Source organism: Osmia lignaria, chromosome 2 (genome assembly GCF_051020975.1).
Source record: "Osmia lignaria lignaria isolate PbOS001 chromosome 2, iyOsmLign1, whole genome shotgun sequence".
Lineage (NCBI taxonomy): Eukaryota > Metazoa > Arthropoda > Insecta > Hymenoptera > Megachilidae > Osmia > Osmia lignaria.
The window spans coordinates 2,357,775-2,375,940 of record NC_135033.1 but is presented as its reverse complement, the minus strand read 5'-3'; the positions used below and the strand labels follow the sequence as shown (position 1 = coordinate 2,375,940).

Here is an 18,166-nt window from a genome sequence, read left to right as displayed (position 1 = left end):
GTGTAGTGATATGTATTATTATTATAAAACGTGCATATAACTTTAAGTATAACATACTGATTCTTTCACGTGTAATATAATTTGATTTTTCGTTAAATGTAGCAATGTTCTAAACATCTAAATTGTATTATTGGATGCAAGAAGGTCTTTAGATGCTAATACTAATTAAGTTCTACATTCTTTTTTACATACACTTCATAATATGAAATACAAAATTAAACTAAAATTGAGGTTCTCTCCATGGTCCGCCGTTGCGTCGGAGGGTGAATATATTACATAATTCTAATTGTATTAATGAAACTATGAAAAAGAAATATGAAATTATATTGCAGCAACTTCATTATATATGTATAAGAGATATTAAAGTTTCAAATGTTTAGAGGCGTTTAATCACACTTTGTGCATCCAATTTTAGGTACAATATTGCTAAATGGTGTACAAAGGAATGGATCGAATAATTTAACTCTTTATAAAGGATAAATACTTACCGCGATGTAGACGAAGAACATGTTCAGCTCCATCCTTGATCTTTATCCCATAAATGCTTACATGGGAATATAAGAAACTCTTGATCACCTTTTCGCCAGGATCAATGTGCATAATGCCTTGAGATACATGTCGACCCTTCAGGATATTCGTTCTTCATAAATATTTTTCTATTTTATATGAAATTTCTTCTTGAACGCAAATATTGCGGTTTCTCCTTTAATATAGACACATAGACGTCATTAAATGAATATTTTTTCAGCCGTTGTTGATTATTCCGAAAGTTGTTTCTCAGGTTTCCTTAATTTAGATGATCTTTTAGTTCTGTAATATTGGAAACAAAAAGAAAAATAGTATTTTGTAGATGATTTATATTTTTGTAATATTCTAAAGACAAAATTACTGTGAATTGGTTCTTACACTAAACGTTTAACAAAAATTAAATATAGAATATCAGAATTTAAACTTCATCCATTCTGATATTTCATATTTATATATATTATATATAAAACAATTTTCTTAATCCCTTTGCTGTATTCGGCGTATGCATGTATACGTCCTCCAAAGCCGAATAATCGCTTGCGAAGAGCGTACATGTATGGTGTAAAACATACACTTTAAATTCCAAATATCAAACGAACATTAAAGCCGGATTGAAATTCCTGGTGCCCAGGGCTATCAAACCTTCGAGAGTACCTCTGGTTTTGAAATTGAAATTTATTTTAAATAAAATTAAATAGCATTTAATCGTCAAAAAAGAACAAAGGTTAAAACAGTTCATTCAGTATTTTTTGACGTAGTCAAAGGAAGGCTTTAAATACGGCCCAGGGTTATAGCTCCCTTGTAAACCGCTCCTTGATGCGGCGCTGCTTCGTAAAAGTTTTGAATTATTTATGTTCTGTTCTTTTTTGTTTAGACTTCTTTTTTTAAACTGTTAATCGTGACGTTGGATAATAATATGGATCACTATTATTTTACTATAGCAAAATAAATTGTGAAACTTACAATCAGTATATTATCACTGTTTAGAGTTAATAGAACTAGAGAGTCCACAGATTGTACAGGTCACCCTTTAATAATTTCTTTCATACATATAATTACTGTAGTTTTTTCTGTAGCATCTGTTTTCTTTATTTAACTTCGTTTATGGTATCTAAAATAGCAATTAAAATTTTTCCTATTGTTTATTAAGAATGGCGGACCATGGAGGGAGCCTCAATTGAAGAGTGTTTCTCTGATCCAGCGCTATGAAATTAGAAAAATATAAAATAATTTATACAATTTAATAAATATCAAGATATATACTTAAGAATGAAAATATTTGCTAAAATTATGAAAATTAGTAATAAATAATTAATTAGCAAAATTTCTATGATTGAATTGAGATTACTATCTTGTATTCGGTAGGCGATTATTGGAAGGGTTAAATCACTTATTTGTTACAATACCTTTCCAACTTGCTTATTAATCTTCGCTCAAATTCCCTCTCGAATTCAATTTGTACATTCTACAATTGAAATATTATTTTTCTTCAGCCCCATTATTTACACAATCGTTCAAATATTCACTGTCAACGTCAAATTCACATAAATTACTTTGACAAAACAGAAGAAAGCAGTCTGAACATTTTTCTTATTTGCAGCAAGTAATTAAGCACATAGAAAGATGGTATAAAAATCAAACAATTTCCTAGCATCACGTTTTGTGCTATGTATATAACAAACAATGAAAGTGATATTCCAAACAACGATTTAGCGATACTTGATAACACTTATCTTCCTCAGGTGAATGTTTAAAATTCACTCGAAGGCACATTGAAACACGTTTACCGATAAATCTCAATCTGAACAAGTTGAAATAACGATTCTACCATGGAAAATGTATTCCTTTTGCAAACGAGACGTCACCGACGAGGAAAACGTGCAAACGGAGTTTATAGGATTGTTTCCGCTTCGCGATTATATTTTGCTTTGCGTTAACGATTTCTATTGAAGGCTACCTTGCATACTGTCGATGTTTGTATACAGAACGGAATACAGTTTCTACAGGACATGTCAAAATATATGGACATAAATTCAGCATGTACAGGTTGAATGAATAAGAATTACATCTAAAATAACTCATTATTTCTTGCCTTATTAAAAAACAGTTTAAATGAATTATGTAACACTAAAAGGAGCCTATAAAATGGACGTAATTAAATTTTCTTATACTTTTTGAGATGTTAATGTGATCTTAATTTTTTGCATGATCAGTCCATCTGTTTTCTAAGGCTTCCTTTAATCTTGGAATCTTAAAAAATATAAAATATAAAGAAATTTAGTTGCGTCCATATGTTCAATATTTGAATAATTTAAAAAGACATTTAAAAATATTGTAATAAATGTATTTACTGTGCCGTAACTTTTGAATAATCATTAATAGCTTGTAAAAAAGTGGCAATATGGGGAACGCATTATAGGAAGTGGTGAAACCATTTTTTTTATGGAAACCTACCATGTTTGGTCAATTACAACCTATCATGTTTGTATATTAAAATGTCAATGGAAATTATATAGATGGTGTCCAAGTATTAACGGTGCAATCATAAAAGGGACCATTCTAGGTGCAAAAACAAGTTGAAAATGTAGAATAACACCTGTGTATGTACGTCTAGCTTCGTTTTCAAGAAAATTGCATTTGAATTCCACTAAATATCACTTAAGCATTAATTATATTTCTACAAATTTCACACATTTAGAAACACTACTATTCAATATATGGTGAGCAGAATCTATTCATTCACCACAAAGTAACATATTTATAGAAATAATAAACAGGTAATTTTCTAAAAATGATGATACGCTAATCATAAAAATTATCTTTTTATTCAAAGTAAGTAACAGTCTAATTTTATTTTAGAAAAATTGTTAAAATGTTGCAAACTATAACTATTTTATATTCTGATAAAAGTATTGAAACATTGAATAAATGAAGAAGCAATGTTATTTAAAAATAATGATATCAAGTTAAATAGATTTCAATTAATTAATGAGCAATAAACGTAAAATTAAGAAGTTAACAATATCATAGACATCAAATAAATGTAAAACAATTTTCTCTTTATAGAAGTTAAATTTTGGGGAAACTTCGGATTTATAGTAATAGAGGAAATGAGAAAAACTAAAATCAAAATCAAAGAACAAAAGCTTTAAAATTTGAATTAAAGTTGACCGCTTAAGGGGGTAGACACGGCACGTGACCTCTCCGATTTGAGACGTCGCAAATGTTCTCATACAAGGACGAATAACGGGAGCGCGTAAACCCATGTTTAGGCTCATTTTTGCCGGTAATTACCCGTGTCTACCCCCTTAAGAGCTGATGGAAGAGTGACGAGTGAGCATTCTGGTTCTGCTGAGGGAGCACGTGAGGAAGCAAAGGACTCTCCGAGGGAGTAAGAGAGCCATTGCGCAGCCTCACGCCCTCCTGAATCTATGCGCAGTATGATTTTCAAGCCGAATGTGAGTATAATTTATATGTATATCTCGAGAACGGTTTATTTGCCGGACCTGAAAATGGTCTCATTCGATTTCTCGTCCCTCAATTACTATAAATCCGAAGATTGGCTGCCCTAGGGTGGAGGGGGCCTTTCGGAAGTACACCCAGATCATTAGTTATATTAAACGAATAATTTTTATTGAAAAATACCAGTTCCATGAACTCAAATTCATTCGAACTAATTCCCCGAAAGGTTAGCCGTTGATTTCGCGATAGGAAAAAGAAGAGAACCACGCGAACGCTCAAATCCTTCTTTCTTCGCGTTATTTACATTCCATCAAAGATATTTCCCGGTAAAATAATTGCGGAGGTATCCAGGAAGTCGTTCACGCAGGAAGTTTGGAAAGTGGATGTTTACAGTCTAAAAATATTTTGTCTGCACGGTCATCGTCAACGAATCGTTAAATAAGACCGATAAAAATCGTTAGACACCTAAAGAGCTCGAGCTCGTAAATTTATTCTTGTTACAGAATTTGAAATTATTGGACGACATCCAAATCGAGAACGTCAAATTCTGGGTCATTTGAGAGGCAGTTTATTTTCTTTGTATTTCGTTCTTTAAAAATTTCTTTAAAATTCTTTTATCCAATCATTAGAAAACAAATGCAGTTACAAATTACATTGTTTTTTATGTAGGATGTACTCTGAGTTGCATTGAACTTGTCGCAGTGAAGTTGGCTACAAATTTACTAACACATTCACGCCGCGTCGGTGAGTCGATCTCGTCCATCGTCTCACCAACGCAACGTGGATGTGTTAGTGAATTTGTAGCCAACTTCATTGCGACAAGTTCAATGCAACTCACAATCAGTTTATGTACATGTAGGAAACATAAATTATCTAAACTGCTTTAGTCAAATTACTAATATTATACATATAATATATGTTTTTTAAATATTATCTAATCAAACCTATCATTATTCTACTCCAAACCAAACAAGAATGAATTAATTTTTTTTTTATAAAAGGAGGTGCAACAAGCAAAAAATTATTTAGTTTAGTTTGAGTCAAGTTAAATTATGCTTAAAAAAAATATAATCCAACTTAACGTATTACTATTATTGCATATATCTCAAAAATGAGACTGTAGATTGGAAAATGGTAAAAGAACTTCTAATTTCTTTTTGAAAGAAATATCTGTGATTTTCGGATCGTACGCTATTTTTGGGACACCCAGTATATAAGCTACATGTAACACATGTACGTTAGTATTAAAAAATGTATGATACAGTAGACTGCACTTTTAGTGATGAGTCATAACATTTCAATGGTTAATAAATTTTAAAACGTGGCTGAAATATGAGTCAGTTTCATATAACTACCGCATATTATAAATAATACAATATTTGTTTACTATTGTACATCTATAGAAATGGGATATTAATATTTTAATAAAATTATCTAAGTTTTAAGCTGAAATTGAATAAAAATTCGAACTTTAACCCTCGGCCGACTGACCGTGGAGAGAGACCCAATTTTAATTTAATTTGGCATCTGATATAATTTTCTTTTTCTAAATTTAACACTGTTACTTTAAAAATTATAAATTTAACTTTAGGTTAATACCCTTGTATATGTTTTGTAGGATTGGGTTACGATTGACCTAGCCTTCACTGTTCAAGGGTAAATAAATCAATAATTAAATTTAATGTTCAAGAATTGAATCAGAATATTCTGTTTTATTAGAATGATTAGTGTCTTTAGAAATTGAAATTGAGGCAGAAAACAGGATAGACCGGAAACGACGAAGGAAGTGGAAACGAATTTCTATGAAATTGACAAGAGGTTTCATACATGGATCGAATGCATCAGTTCGATACGAGTTAATGATTGGTTGAGTACTCTTGTACTGCAATTACGAATTCCATCCGTCAGAAAAGTGGTAATTTTCTTACTGGACATGCTCTCGTGACTTCCACTAATTAGAAGGGGACAAATTAACCTCATTCTCTGTCGTTACTGAAATTTCGATCTCCATCATTCATTGACACATACGGCTTTGCTTATTGCCTTCATTAAAGTTCTTGGAATATTTTGTTTAATTATTTCTTTCCTCTGCAAACTTGTTCCCTTTTTCATGGAAAACAATTTTTAAGGAAAGTGAGATAGACACTGTACAGAGATGCAGAACCCTTTTGTAGTTTGTGAATAATTTGAAAAATGTTGGTGTGATTTCGTTTACATGATTTTCGATTAATTCTGAGAATTATTGTAAAAATAATTAAACAATTATTGTGAATAATTTAAGGAATAGTTTTGTTATTTTTTGTTACTAGTTGTAGACACTAGCGTAACTAGGTAGGGGTCAAGGTGGAGCTAATACTTCCAAAACTTTATAAACCTTCCCCATAAATATCAACTATTATTATAAACTCTTATCATTATAAAATTCTACAATAAGAAAATTCCAGTTTATAAATTTTATACTTTTCAAAATTGAAAATTTATGAGGAACCTGGTCTACCCTTTAAAAATGCTACAGGTTGTACGAATAATTTTTCAAAAAGTTTACTTATAAAAGATTTTAAAGCTTGATATTGAGAATGAGACGTTTTTACTAAAGCCCCTTCTTACATATTTTTTTTCATTAATTCAGGGTTTATTTACAAATGAAACAAATAAGAAATTTGTTGATATGTTATATTATTAATAATTTTGATTAATGTAAGATAATCTCCTTTTCTGCACAATTACTTCATTTTTTAAATTAAATTTTTAATTAATGTAAAGCAACTGTACAGTGTTTCGCTGAAAATGTTTTTAAATCTTGTTTGTTACAATAGTGGACTTGATAAATAAAAAAAATTCGTTAGTGTCAAGCTGATTCTTTATTATTTAGCTGTCGATTTCGCGTGACTCATCGAAATCATGCATACTGCATATAAATATGTCTGAAAGATCCTTCAATGTTCGTTAAGTCGACACTTTCAATGCAGACAGAGTGTTTATCATTGACTCCTCTAATACGGCTACAATTAAGAATATTAAATGCCAAGTAACGATGTACTGTCTCGTCGAATAGTCAAGATTTAACAGATTGCATATCATAAAATTATCGATTAGAAAATGATGATGCACATTACACTACAGTTTAAAACTACAAGATATTTAATAAAATTTTATAAATATCTAAAAAATGATTGGATTTGGTAAAATATTTAAGCGAAAACTGTGAAGTAATTATTTAAATACTGGTCAAAAATATTAGTAATAATTCTCAGAGATCTCAACCTATGATCCAGAGTTTGAATTAAAATTTAAATCTTCATTTCTAAAATGTTATACCTACTATTGTATCAGAAAAAAAATTATTTATTCGTGTGCTGTTTACAGTGATTGAAAATTGCCTTATTATTTAATTTTAATCAGTAATTTTGTAGGGAAAAACTATGAAGGTACTGAATTTATGAGGATTGTCAATTTGATAGATAAATTAATTATTGTTTAAAAATAATAGATAATAATGAATTTTTCAAATCAGTTGTACCTTTCTATCCCGGCAAATAGCATACGACACCATTGATTCACTTTCAACGTGTTTTAATTGAACTTTCGTTTGCAATGATGCACATTTTGCACCTTATAAAAGTGCATCTAAGGTCCAAGAGTGTACTAACACTAGTAAATAGAAAACTAATTAACGTTAAGTCTTAAAGATAGGATAAATTGTTAATTCTCAATTTTTAATTCGTGATTAGAAGACTTCTGGCTGAGATTTTCAATAGCTAAAGGGTCAAAGAATAAAAACATTGAAAAAGTGGTTGATAATTCACTTGGTCACACGAACGCACTGTACATTTGACAAGGTGAATTCACTAACAGCGAAAACAGATTTTTTAACTTGTATGTTCATCATAATAAATCACTAACCGTGTTGAACGATTTAATCGATTCACCGATTGATCAATCATGTGCCTGACTGACTGACTTACTGACCGACGATTGTGACTTGCTGACGACTCCAACCAGCCAGAGGATGGACAGGTGGGGAGGGAAGTGGGGGTGATTCTTCAGGTGAACGAAAGTACTCGTATAGCATTTAACACGTTCAATATCGTGGTGGTCATCGATAACCGGTATTACAAATTTATTATTATCTAATAATTGAGAGAAATAAATAATAATTAACAAAAATTTTATCTTGTTATGTTAACACGTTAAATGCCGTGGAAATGGATATATGTAATATATGCACTATAATTATAATTATAATTATTTAAAATAAATAATACAAATTATTTAACTTTCCAATTCTATTTAATATTTTACGAAATTAATGTAATATCTATTAAGGCTAATTAGAATCCTCTTTTCTTTTTTTAATTATTTCATGACTAGAGTAAAAAATATGCATGTGTACACCCGTGATCAAATGAAGCTTCCCTAGGAAAAATGGCGATATAAAGAAAATATAACATCGCAAAATATAAATCATTTAGATTTATTTTATTATTACGATATCTATATTAAAAACAATTTAGAAAAAAAATGACTTTTAATTATTGAATATTATGAAATTTAGTATACAGCTGAGAAATAGAAATAATAAGTACATGTCAATTCAAATTTTCTCGCATAAGCGTTTACACGCAAGTGGCGGGGAGTTACAGATCTATACAAGATTGCTGGGCCCAGTGCCTCTGTGTCAGTAAGCGGTTATGGTTGCAAAATAGACTGTTACAAACACATGCGTATAGACAGAATTCACTGTAGTGGTCATGATATTCTTTCGCGAATATCTCCGAAACTAATCGTAAGCGAGTCCGACATATAGGTTACAGGAAAAAAGTTGCTTGAAATGTCGAATTTTACAAAATTTTACAAAATTAAATTATTATTAAAATCGGAAGGGAAGCGTTTTTTCTGTAAGTTCTCCAAAATGAATATGTAAAGCATATAAGTGTGCGTTATACAATGCATATAAAATAAAAAAGATCACATTATTAGGATCTATTAACGACAAAAAGATGTGTGTCTCAGTTTCCTATTTTTATTTACATTCTGTGAACATATTAATAATTAACGTGTGAAAAGAAAAGTGATGATTAAAAAATTCACATCTCATAACTTGGATAATTAATTTTGAAATTTCATGCATTTGTATTAAATACATCAAGAAAGTACAGGTTTATTGTTGGGGATAATCATATTTAATGTAAATAAATTGCGAAATATTTTTGAAAACGAAATGTAGTAGGTACTACAACAGTGACTATGGGTGTATTAAATGGTCATTTAGTGGGTCAACAATGTTTCAACTTCCGTATAAATGGGTGTTTGACGTTGCACTCAGTAACTGGAATATTTTAATTGCATCAAGAAAACGAATAAACGTAAACGGAAACTTGAGCAATTTAAACAACGTCGTTTCGAACCTACAATTAGTTAGCCACTTTCATTCCTCATTGTACCCTTTTCCTTTTTTGCTTTATTTTTGGTATCTCGTCGAGAAACGCGTAAAATTAATTGAAATCTCCAATTGTTACAGGGCAAAAACTGAAGCGTCGAAGTAAATTGTTCGGTACAACTAGGTCAGTGATTAATTTCACTTCCTTCTTTCCAATATTCTTTTTTTAACCGACTTTAAAAAAATTTTGTAAAGTTCGACATTTCAAACAACTTTTTTCCTGTAACCTATATGTCGGACTCGCTTACGATTAGTTTCGGAGATATTCGCGAAAGAATATCGTGACCACTACAGTGAATTCTGTCTATACGCATGTTACTCAATTCGATCAGTATATATTTGTTTTTTCTGTGTTTGTTCACCGATTACTCCGAGATGAATGGACCAATCGAAACGAAACCTCTTCCATCTTGTAGAGTATGTCTCCCGATTGATCCCGTTAAAAAAACATTTTGCATTTTCTCATTGCTAACAATTTTTATCGCAAAAGACGTAATGCTTCGTTTATATCTTTCAGCGTTTACTCTGCAAGAAATATACCGATCACGATGAAAGCTTTCAAATCTAATAGTAGATATTTCTGCGATGATTCCACTTGCAAAAATTTATGGAATCTGTCATTGTTAATAACTATTGTTATTGTAATTATCCAATAAGAACCGTAAACCACCTTACAGTATCTTACAAATACTGTTTGATCCACTCAAAATTGTGAAATAAAATAATTTTTAACAAAAAAAACAACTGCGATAAAAAGTATGAAATAATTTCTATTTCATTTGTACCAATATTCTACAGCTATTAATAAAATCTATTTAATCGTTAAATAGTATACTAAATACATTTCAATCTTTTCGGAGGCGGCACAAAATTAAAAATACCCGAATATACGATGTTACCAATAACGGTTTGATTGCGGTACGGCAAACTTGGTAATTAATAAATCGTAACAAAAAATACGAAACGTTATAAATACGGCTAATAACATCTGTAATTGTAACGATTGCATCAGAACATGGCAACGTTTCTGATGTACATGAAGTTGAATCGACTTCATTAGTATGTGAAAGCCATGGATCTAAGAACTTATGGACGGAACCCTCGGCGTGGGGGTTGCCTTTGCGGCAGGGGGGCTGTCTCTTTCCAGAATATGCCGCGATCGGGTCTTTCCACCGCATACTCGATGATTCCAGATGGACCATACAGGGTCCAAATTCGAGTTGTGACTCCGCACCGTGTCATCGAGTTATATAGGAAAGAGACAGATATACCCGCTTCGCCTATATGGGTCATTCCACGCAAAGTGATCACACTTTTTCCCGCATGGTCTTGGATTTTTGTTAAATTTTGTAGGCTGGTAGAACCCAATGTACGAACAAAAAATCGATGCTCTGTTCCTCGATATTGTTTAAACTTTCCGAGTTATAAGGACTGAAAGTTTAGGGTCACTTTTTTTTCAAAAAATCATAACTCGGAAAGTATTATAGATATCGACATGCATGAACCGGCATTTTATAGGTAAAACTTCAAAGTTTAATAAAAAAATTACTACATGCGTCAACGCAATCTTCAAATTGTTGTAAGTAATGTTTATAATTTTCAAACTTGAAAATAACCCCAAGGGGGAGCACGAATCGGTCTGAAATTTTTTCTGTAGAATCTTTAAAGAGTTTTCTAAATACCCTGAAAATTTCATGATGGAACACGCAGAATTGCCGGAGTTATAAAATTTTATTGCTGCGTATGACCTGCCAGCAGATCATCGCGCGCCGTCCGGTTCCCATGCGCCGCTACTCTACATTTTTTCAAATAGCCAGCCATCGGTTAACAACTACGGAATAGATCGACACGTTTTTGGTACTTTTGTCTACAAACCCTTAAAAGGCAATAAAAGTATGGCAAACCGATTTTGACGGTTCACTTTTCCAGAACACCGTTCAGTTTTATTTGGGAAAGCAACAAGACAAGCGGTTTCAGTTAAGCGTTCAGTGTTGTGCATAACTATGCTGTGTACTTTTCAGCTTCTTGTTTTTCTTAGTTTAAAACTGTAATTGTGTACTGGTGGAAAGCAAAAATGCCGCAAAGATATTGTTCCAATCCATTTAGTTTACCTCGACATTCAAATGTAACTAAAAATCTTCGTTCAGTTACAATCGCGTTTCGTGAAAAATATCAGAATATAATATTAGGAGAAAATTTGTGCTGCATGTGTAGAATGCGAGTAATTCGAACATCTAGATTAAATCGTCCAAATCTTCCTACCATAAACGTAAGTGAGCCGGGTTGTTTTCCAATAGTTGAAGAGCGAGTTATTGGTCCAAGTAATGTAGAACAAGTAATAAGCAACAATTCGTCAAATTCGGGAACAAATGCAGATACAGGGTGATTCTCTCGCAACGCAATACAAAAGCCGGACCCAAAACTGTTTTGTGTGTGTTTATGGCTGAGACGAAGACAAGAAACGGAACAGCAGGGGTTCCCCGTTGTGTGGCACGGCTTTTGTGTTGCGTTGCGAAAAAATCACCCTGTAGTTCTGTAGAAGAAATAGATCGGGAATATTCGTTATCGTCGTTAAATAGTGCCCTTAAATCTCTTGGTGAATCTCCTATCACATCAAAATCTTTAAAATCTCCTCTCCAGATTAAGAAAAAAGTATGTATTAGAAACAATTATTTACTCCAATTTGTAAATAAGCAGAAATTAAGCGGATAGACCGAAAAGTAACGCCGACAAGTGCAGTGGGGCATGGGGACCGGATGGCGCGCGATGGTCCGCCGGCAGATCATACGCAGCAATAAAATTTTATAACTCCGGCAATTCTGCGTGTTCCATCATGAAATTTTCAGGATATTTAGAAAACTCTTTAAAGATTCTACAGAAAAAATTTCAGACCGATTCGTGCTCCCCCTTGGGGTTATTTTCAAGTTTGAAAATTATAAACATTATTTACAACAATTTGAAGATTGCGTTGACACATGTAGTAATTTTTTTATTAAACTTTGAAGTTTTACCTATAAAATGCCGGTTCATGCATGTCGATATCTATAATACTTTCCGAGTTATGATTTTTTGAAAAAAAAGTGACCCTAAATTTTCAGTCCTTATAACTCGGAAAGTTTAAACAATATCGAGGAACGGAGCATCGATTTTTTGTTCGTACATTGGGTTCTACAAGCGTACAAAATTTAACAAAAATCCAAGACCATGCGGGAAAAAGTGTGATCATTTTGCGTGGAATGGCCCATATTCGACTACTCAAAGGTTGACAATCGGGACAAGTTGAAGACAATTTTTTAATTTTGCGCCGCCTCCGAAAAGGTTGAAGTGTATTTAGTATACAATTTAACGAGGAAATAGGTTTTATTAATAGCTGTTGGATATTTGTATAAATGAAATAGAAATTATTTCATACTCTTTAGTGCATTTTGTTGTAGCAATGAATTATAAGTTATTTTACACTTTTTAGCGCATTTTGAAGTCGATTCTATTTTTTGTTAAAAATTATTTGATTTATCTGATGCATTCTGAAATTAAAAAGCTATGATGCAGCAGTTTTTAAGGTAATTCTATTGCATATTTTTCACCATGTCTAACAATAAGATTAAAAGAAAAAGAAATTTTTTATAATTGTTTTAATGAATATTAAAGGGTGTCCCAGAACTGGGGTAGGAGCCGAAGAGGGATGATTGGTGAGGTCATTCTAAACAACTTTTTCCTTTGCCAAAATGTTGGTTAAGGCTTCGTTTTCGAGTTATTAACGAAAGACACTGGCCAATCAGAGCGCACCGTTAGCGCGGGCCGAACCACGAGAGTGTTGGGTATGCTCTGCGTTTAAGCCGTGGTCGTGATCAAGTACATCAGCACCACGTCAGTATAGTAGGATAAAAATTGTATGGAATAATGAATAACAAAAAGAAAAGAATAATAATATCGAATTATTGGTTGCTCATGAACAACGAATGTTCAGACGCGGTTGAGAACCTTTGTCGATCAAGGGAGGTTTATGATCTCAAGTGGCCCAGCGCGTTCATCGCCGGGAATAGCCCTTTGATTCGAAGGACGAGTCAAGGGCAGGGCCTTTATCTATCGGTTTTCGCTCGGTTCGGTCCCACGAAAACACGTGCAAGTAATAAACGACCTAAGGGTTTCGCTGTCCCTCGTGCGTCATCGATAGAAGGAAGAAAGAAAGAAAGGACATTTTCAAATGCCACCCCTCTTATGCTAGAGTTTTCAGGCGATTTCCGGGTATTTTTTTGCTTGCCTGTTTAGTCGGCTAGAAGACTTCGTACAGTTCGGATCGCGGTCGTGACATGGTTAGTTCGCGAGTGCAAGAGCCGGATCTTTTTCGAATTTCAAATAATCGGATGTCGTTCGGATGTGACTAATACAGTCACACCGACGACCCGTAGGGTTGGTTACATCACGTAACCACCCTGAATACACGTTACTCGGATGTCGTTCGGATGTCGACTATTGCAGTCGCACCGACGACCCGTAGAGTTGGTTACATCACGTAACCACCCTGAATACACATATTAATTACACAATACAAGATACACGTAATCGTACTTATGAGCCCGAGAGCAATGGCTTCACATATGACTATTCTGATTTAAATACGACATAAGATAATATTACATGCGATCGCTCGCACCTCGCTTCAATTCGTTTTTTCTTAAATATATTTTAAGAAACAGGGGTTTTTATGCCGTATGGCTTTTCCCCTTCGTTTTTTAAGAGCCAATAAAATCAAACATCTTTGGCTCAATTATTATTAAATTTATTTATGAACCTACCTCATTCCTTATCTTAATCTGAAATGCGGGACTTCTCCATGTTGGAGAGGTTTCGACGCTACAACGAAGAAAGTAATGAATCGTTGTTCATGTAGAATGAATAAATCGAATTGATCCAACACTTTTTGGTAGTCACTTTTGAAAAAAAATGAGAAAAACGAATACACGTTTTGGAAATCAAAATAAATTTGCAAATAATAAAAAGGGATTGAATGTAAATGAAACTTACCAATTCATCTGTAAATAATCCAGCTGCAATAAAAATGGTTTTTCACTGGGTCATTGTGCCGATCCTGAACATTCGAGAAGGGAACACGTTAGGAAGAACAGCTGATCTCTAGACGGGATCATTGAACTCACTCAACCACACGGTCACTATCACTTTTCACAGAGTTTCACTACGTCGTGCGAAAGGGACCGATTCTTTCAACTAAATAAACATTTTTATTCACTGTCACGTTGCTATTGCACTGCGCACAAATGAAAAACGTAATATTCTGCACTATTTCGTAACGTTTTCACGACATTACTGGCCTTCCTTTCCAACTTCAAATAGGACTACTAGCTTCAACTTCAGCGTCTGCGAAGTGTGTTTCGCTCTTTGTCGTTTTCTACACTCGAAAGTAATCGAGAGTAAGCGAGAGAGGCTCGTGTCGACCCTTTGAATATAGCCGAACGTAGAAAAGGATAAAGAGCGAAAAAAAACCTCGCAGACGCTCAACCTAACAGTCTCATTTGAAGTTGGAAAGGAAGACCAGTAACGTCGTGAAAACGTTACGTCGTAGTGCGGAATATTACATGTTTTTCATTTTGTGTCCAGTGCAATAGCAACGTGACAGTCAATACAAATTCGGACCATGTAGTGAAATTCTGTGAAGAAATTCCGTTCTTCGTAATGTGTTCCCTCCTCGAATGTTCAGGATCTGCTCAATGACCCAGTAACAGCAAACCATTTTCATTGCAACTGAATCATTTACGGACGAATGGTGTTTAGTACGCGTTCGCGGTAGAGGATACCGTTATGTAACGCGGATTCCACCACCGGAAGATGCGTACTTCCTTACAACCTTTCACCGTTGTAAGGAGAATAAATTAATTGAACACTGAATTATAGATATGTTTAATTCGTAGACGTATTATACAAATGTCTATATGTGTATGTAAGATAGTACCTCAGAGGTATATCGATAGAATCGTTAAAGCTGACTGTTCGTAAGGAAGTTCTGTCTGAGACTGTTCTTAGAGACTGACTTTAAGAATGCTGACGATGTGATCAGATCCGAGAATCAACGAGAAGTGACTTCGAGTCTCGATGTTTCGTTCCAAGTTTTGTATTCTCCCTCTCCTGGGCCTTACGAACGGTCAGCAAAGAGTCGCAGAGAGGTAGTCCAACGAGGGAGGTGTTGACGAAAAGTGGCCAATTAGCAAACGTTTGGAGTTTGACTAATGGCCATAGGCTGAACGGTTTAGCAGATCACCTCGCTGGACATTTCCCATGTAAGCTAGCCGAAAACTCAGCAGCTGTGATGCACGTGGAAGTCGCCAGAGTTTTACAACCCGAACCGGCAGTGACCCAGGCGCGAGTGACAGGCGGTTCAAGACCCTTGTGTCAGGCTATACCGTCGAGGTATATGGTCATGTGTCCGGTGGTGCCTGAGTATGCAGCTTCGATGGTTCGGGACCCCTTAGGGTTTTGTTCTGACTCATGCATCACAGGGGGTCCGTTTAAGACACGGAAGAGGAAGTTAGAATTTAAGTAAAGAGAATGGCAAGACCTCGTAAAAGATTGTAAACTGCTCGTCGCGAGCATTTGTGGACAATGCGAATGCCAAATAAACGTTCTGGCTTTACGGGCCTTGTCCTGCAGAAGGTCTGTTTACTGTTGGACCTTTTGAAGCTTCATGGTGATTGCTTCGGAACGTGACAAAATAATACTCCGACCAGCTTAGGAAAGTTTCTAGCAATTAGAAAATGTGCTATTGAACATGACTGACCGTGTTTCTAAATTGGTGCGATAAATTCATCGGTTCATGAATTTATCGTTGTTACCATCTGTATAAGGTACATAGAAGGCAAAAACGAACGATGTCTTACGGTGAGTTTATTGCTCTCGATAGTTAAAACCGTAAGAGTGTTAAAAGTATAAAACTGCTATTATAGTTCCGCGAGCGGTATGCTATGCCGCGTAACAAATGGATAAGTTTTATTTACATTATTTTTGAATGTTTTACAATTTAACACGTTTATTAGTTATTCCATTTCAATCCTTTTTTTATTATGTGGAAACTTTTTTTATTTCCAAATCGTGTATTTATTTTTCCATATTTTTTTCAAAAATGATTACAAAGTATTTTTTTTTATTTTTCTTTAAATTCCTACCGTACAACTAATAAAAGTGTTGGACCAATTCGATTTATTCATTCTACATGAACAACGATTCATTACTTTGTTCGTTGTTCATGAGCAATCAATAATTCGATACTATTATTATTTTCTTTTTTTTATTCATTTTTCGATGAAACTTCTGCCCAACGAATCCTATTACACCGACATAGTGCCGTTGCACTTGATCACGACCGCGCAAAGCATACCCAACACTCTCGTGGTTCGGCCAGCGTTAACGGCGCGCTCTGATTGGCCAATGTTTTTCGTTAATAGTTCGAAAACGAAGCCTTAACCAACATTTTGGCAAAGGAAAAAGTTGTTTAGAATGACCTCATCAATCATCCCTCTTCGGCTCCTACCCCAGTTCTGGGACACCCTGTACAATTAACAATAGGTAGCATATTTATAGATATACATATTTTTATTAACTACGATATATTATACAGGATGTTCGACAACAGGTGGAAGATTTTTGAAGGGGTGCTCTAGGGATCAAAATAAGACGAAAATCAAGAATGACGAAATAGCGTTTGCGGCTTTGTTTTCCAGTAATTAACGTTTAAAAATTCGAGTAAAAAGCACCTAAAACCTGCAACCTGCCCAGCACCGACGACTGAACGTCAGGTCAGCAGGGGTGGGTACAATCATAATCAAGAAGAGAAGCCGAATGCTGCAGTACTAAGAAACAGAATAGCACGAGGTAGGTTTTTACTATTCAATGATTCTTGTTCAATTATGGGTCTGGTATCTCAGATCACGGCGATACACTCGTGTTGAACCTTCGGCCGAGCACGTCGTTGATGATCTTCCTGGTTTCGAGTAGCCTAAGACGCGGGTCTACTGCGGGTCGCGCACGGACAGCGCTTCGTTTCTGCTTCACGTAATTAAGGAATTGCCTGGTCTTGTTCGTGTCAGTAATTTATGTTCTCAAAACCTGACAGCACAGGGCTTTCGTCATCGCGTTCCGCGAGTTCCTTGACTTCGTGTCGCGGGCGTTGCCGGGCGTGAAAACGCTGAGTCGATGACTGGGGACATAACAAATACCTTCATAGATTTACATTGTACTATATTTTACCGGACCGAGAGCGGACCGTGACCGAACCAATAGTGTGGATCGGGCCTATTGGTCAATCGGATCAAGGGCTGATTGGTGGGGGGGATCGGAATTGAAGACGGGTCGATAAGGAGGACAATGGGCGACGCACTTCCTGGTGAGGGTCCTTTTACTGGGTACAGATGGCACCACCGGGACATTTGTTAAGGCATTTCAGTTTCTGTCCACAGGACGTTCTCTTTGGGTTGCCCCTTGAAGTCATCGGTTCTTCGCTCCTCTTGTAGAGGGGGGACTTTCCTCTTCTCGAGGTGCAAGGGTCGCTGAGCTGTCGTCAACCGATGTTTCCTGCTCTTTCAACACACTCGATCCTGGGGGTAGGGAATTTTGGGAAACAAGGGTAGAGGAGAAGGTAAGGCTTTGGCAAAGCCAAATGAAGTTTAGCGAAGTAACGGGAGGGGGGGTTATGGGGGGCAATCATATCACGTTACAACACATTGAAAG

At 34.8% G+C, this 18,166-nt stretch overlaps 1 protein-coding gene across 9 annotated transcripts in view; it reads right to left on the bottom strand.

Moving 5' to 3' along the window:
- The window catches only part of LOC117605853 (endoglucanase E-4), a 60,058-nt gene extending 52,080 nt beyond the window's left edge, over positions 1–7,978 (bottom strand). For 2 of the 9 annotated variants that reach the window (XM_034327628.2, XM_034327618.2), the window contains exons 1-4: positions 7,511–7,953; positions 1,935–2,053; positions 1,492–1,731; positions 489–810 (exon numbers count right to left, since the gene is read on the bottom strand). In XM_034327628.2, coding sequence (XP_034183519.2) covers positions 489–521 — 33 coding nt within the window. In that variant the 5' untranslated portion in view covers positions 522–810; positions 1,492–1,731; positions 1,935–2,053; positions 7,511–7,953. Of the gene's footprint in view, positions 1–488; positions 811–1,491; positions 1,732–1,934; positions 2,054–7,510 lie in introns of all 9 variants that reach the window. The other 7 variants (XM_034327624.2, XM_034327620.2, XM_034327625.2 and 4 more) reach the window with 7 other exon arrangements.
- Between the last annotated feature and the right edge of the window lie 10,188 nt (positions 7,979–18,166).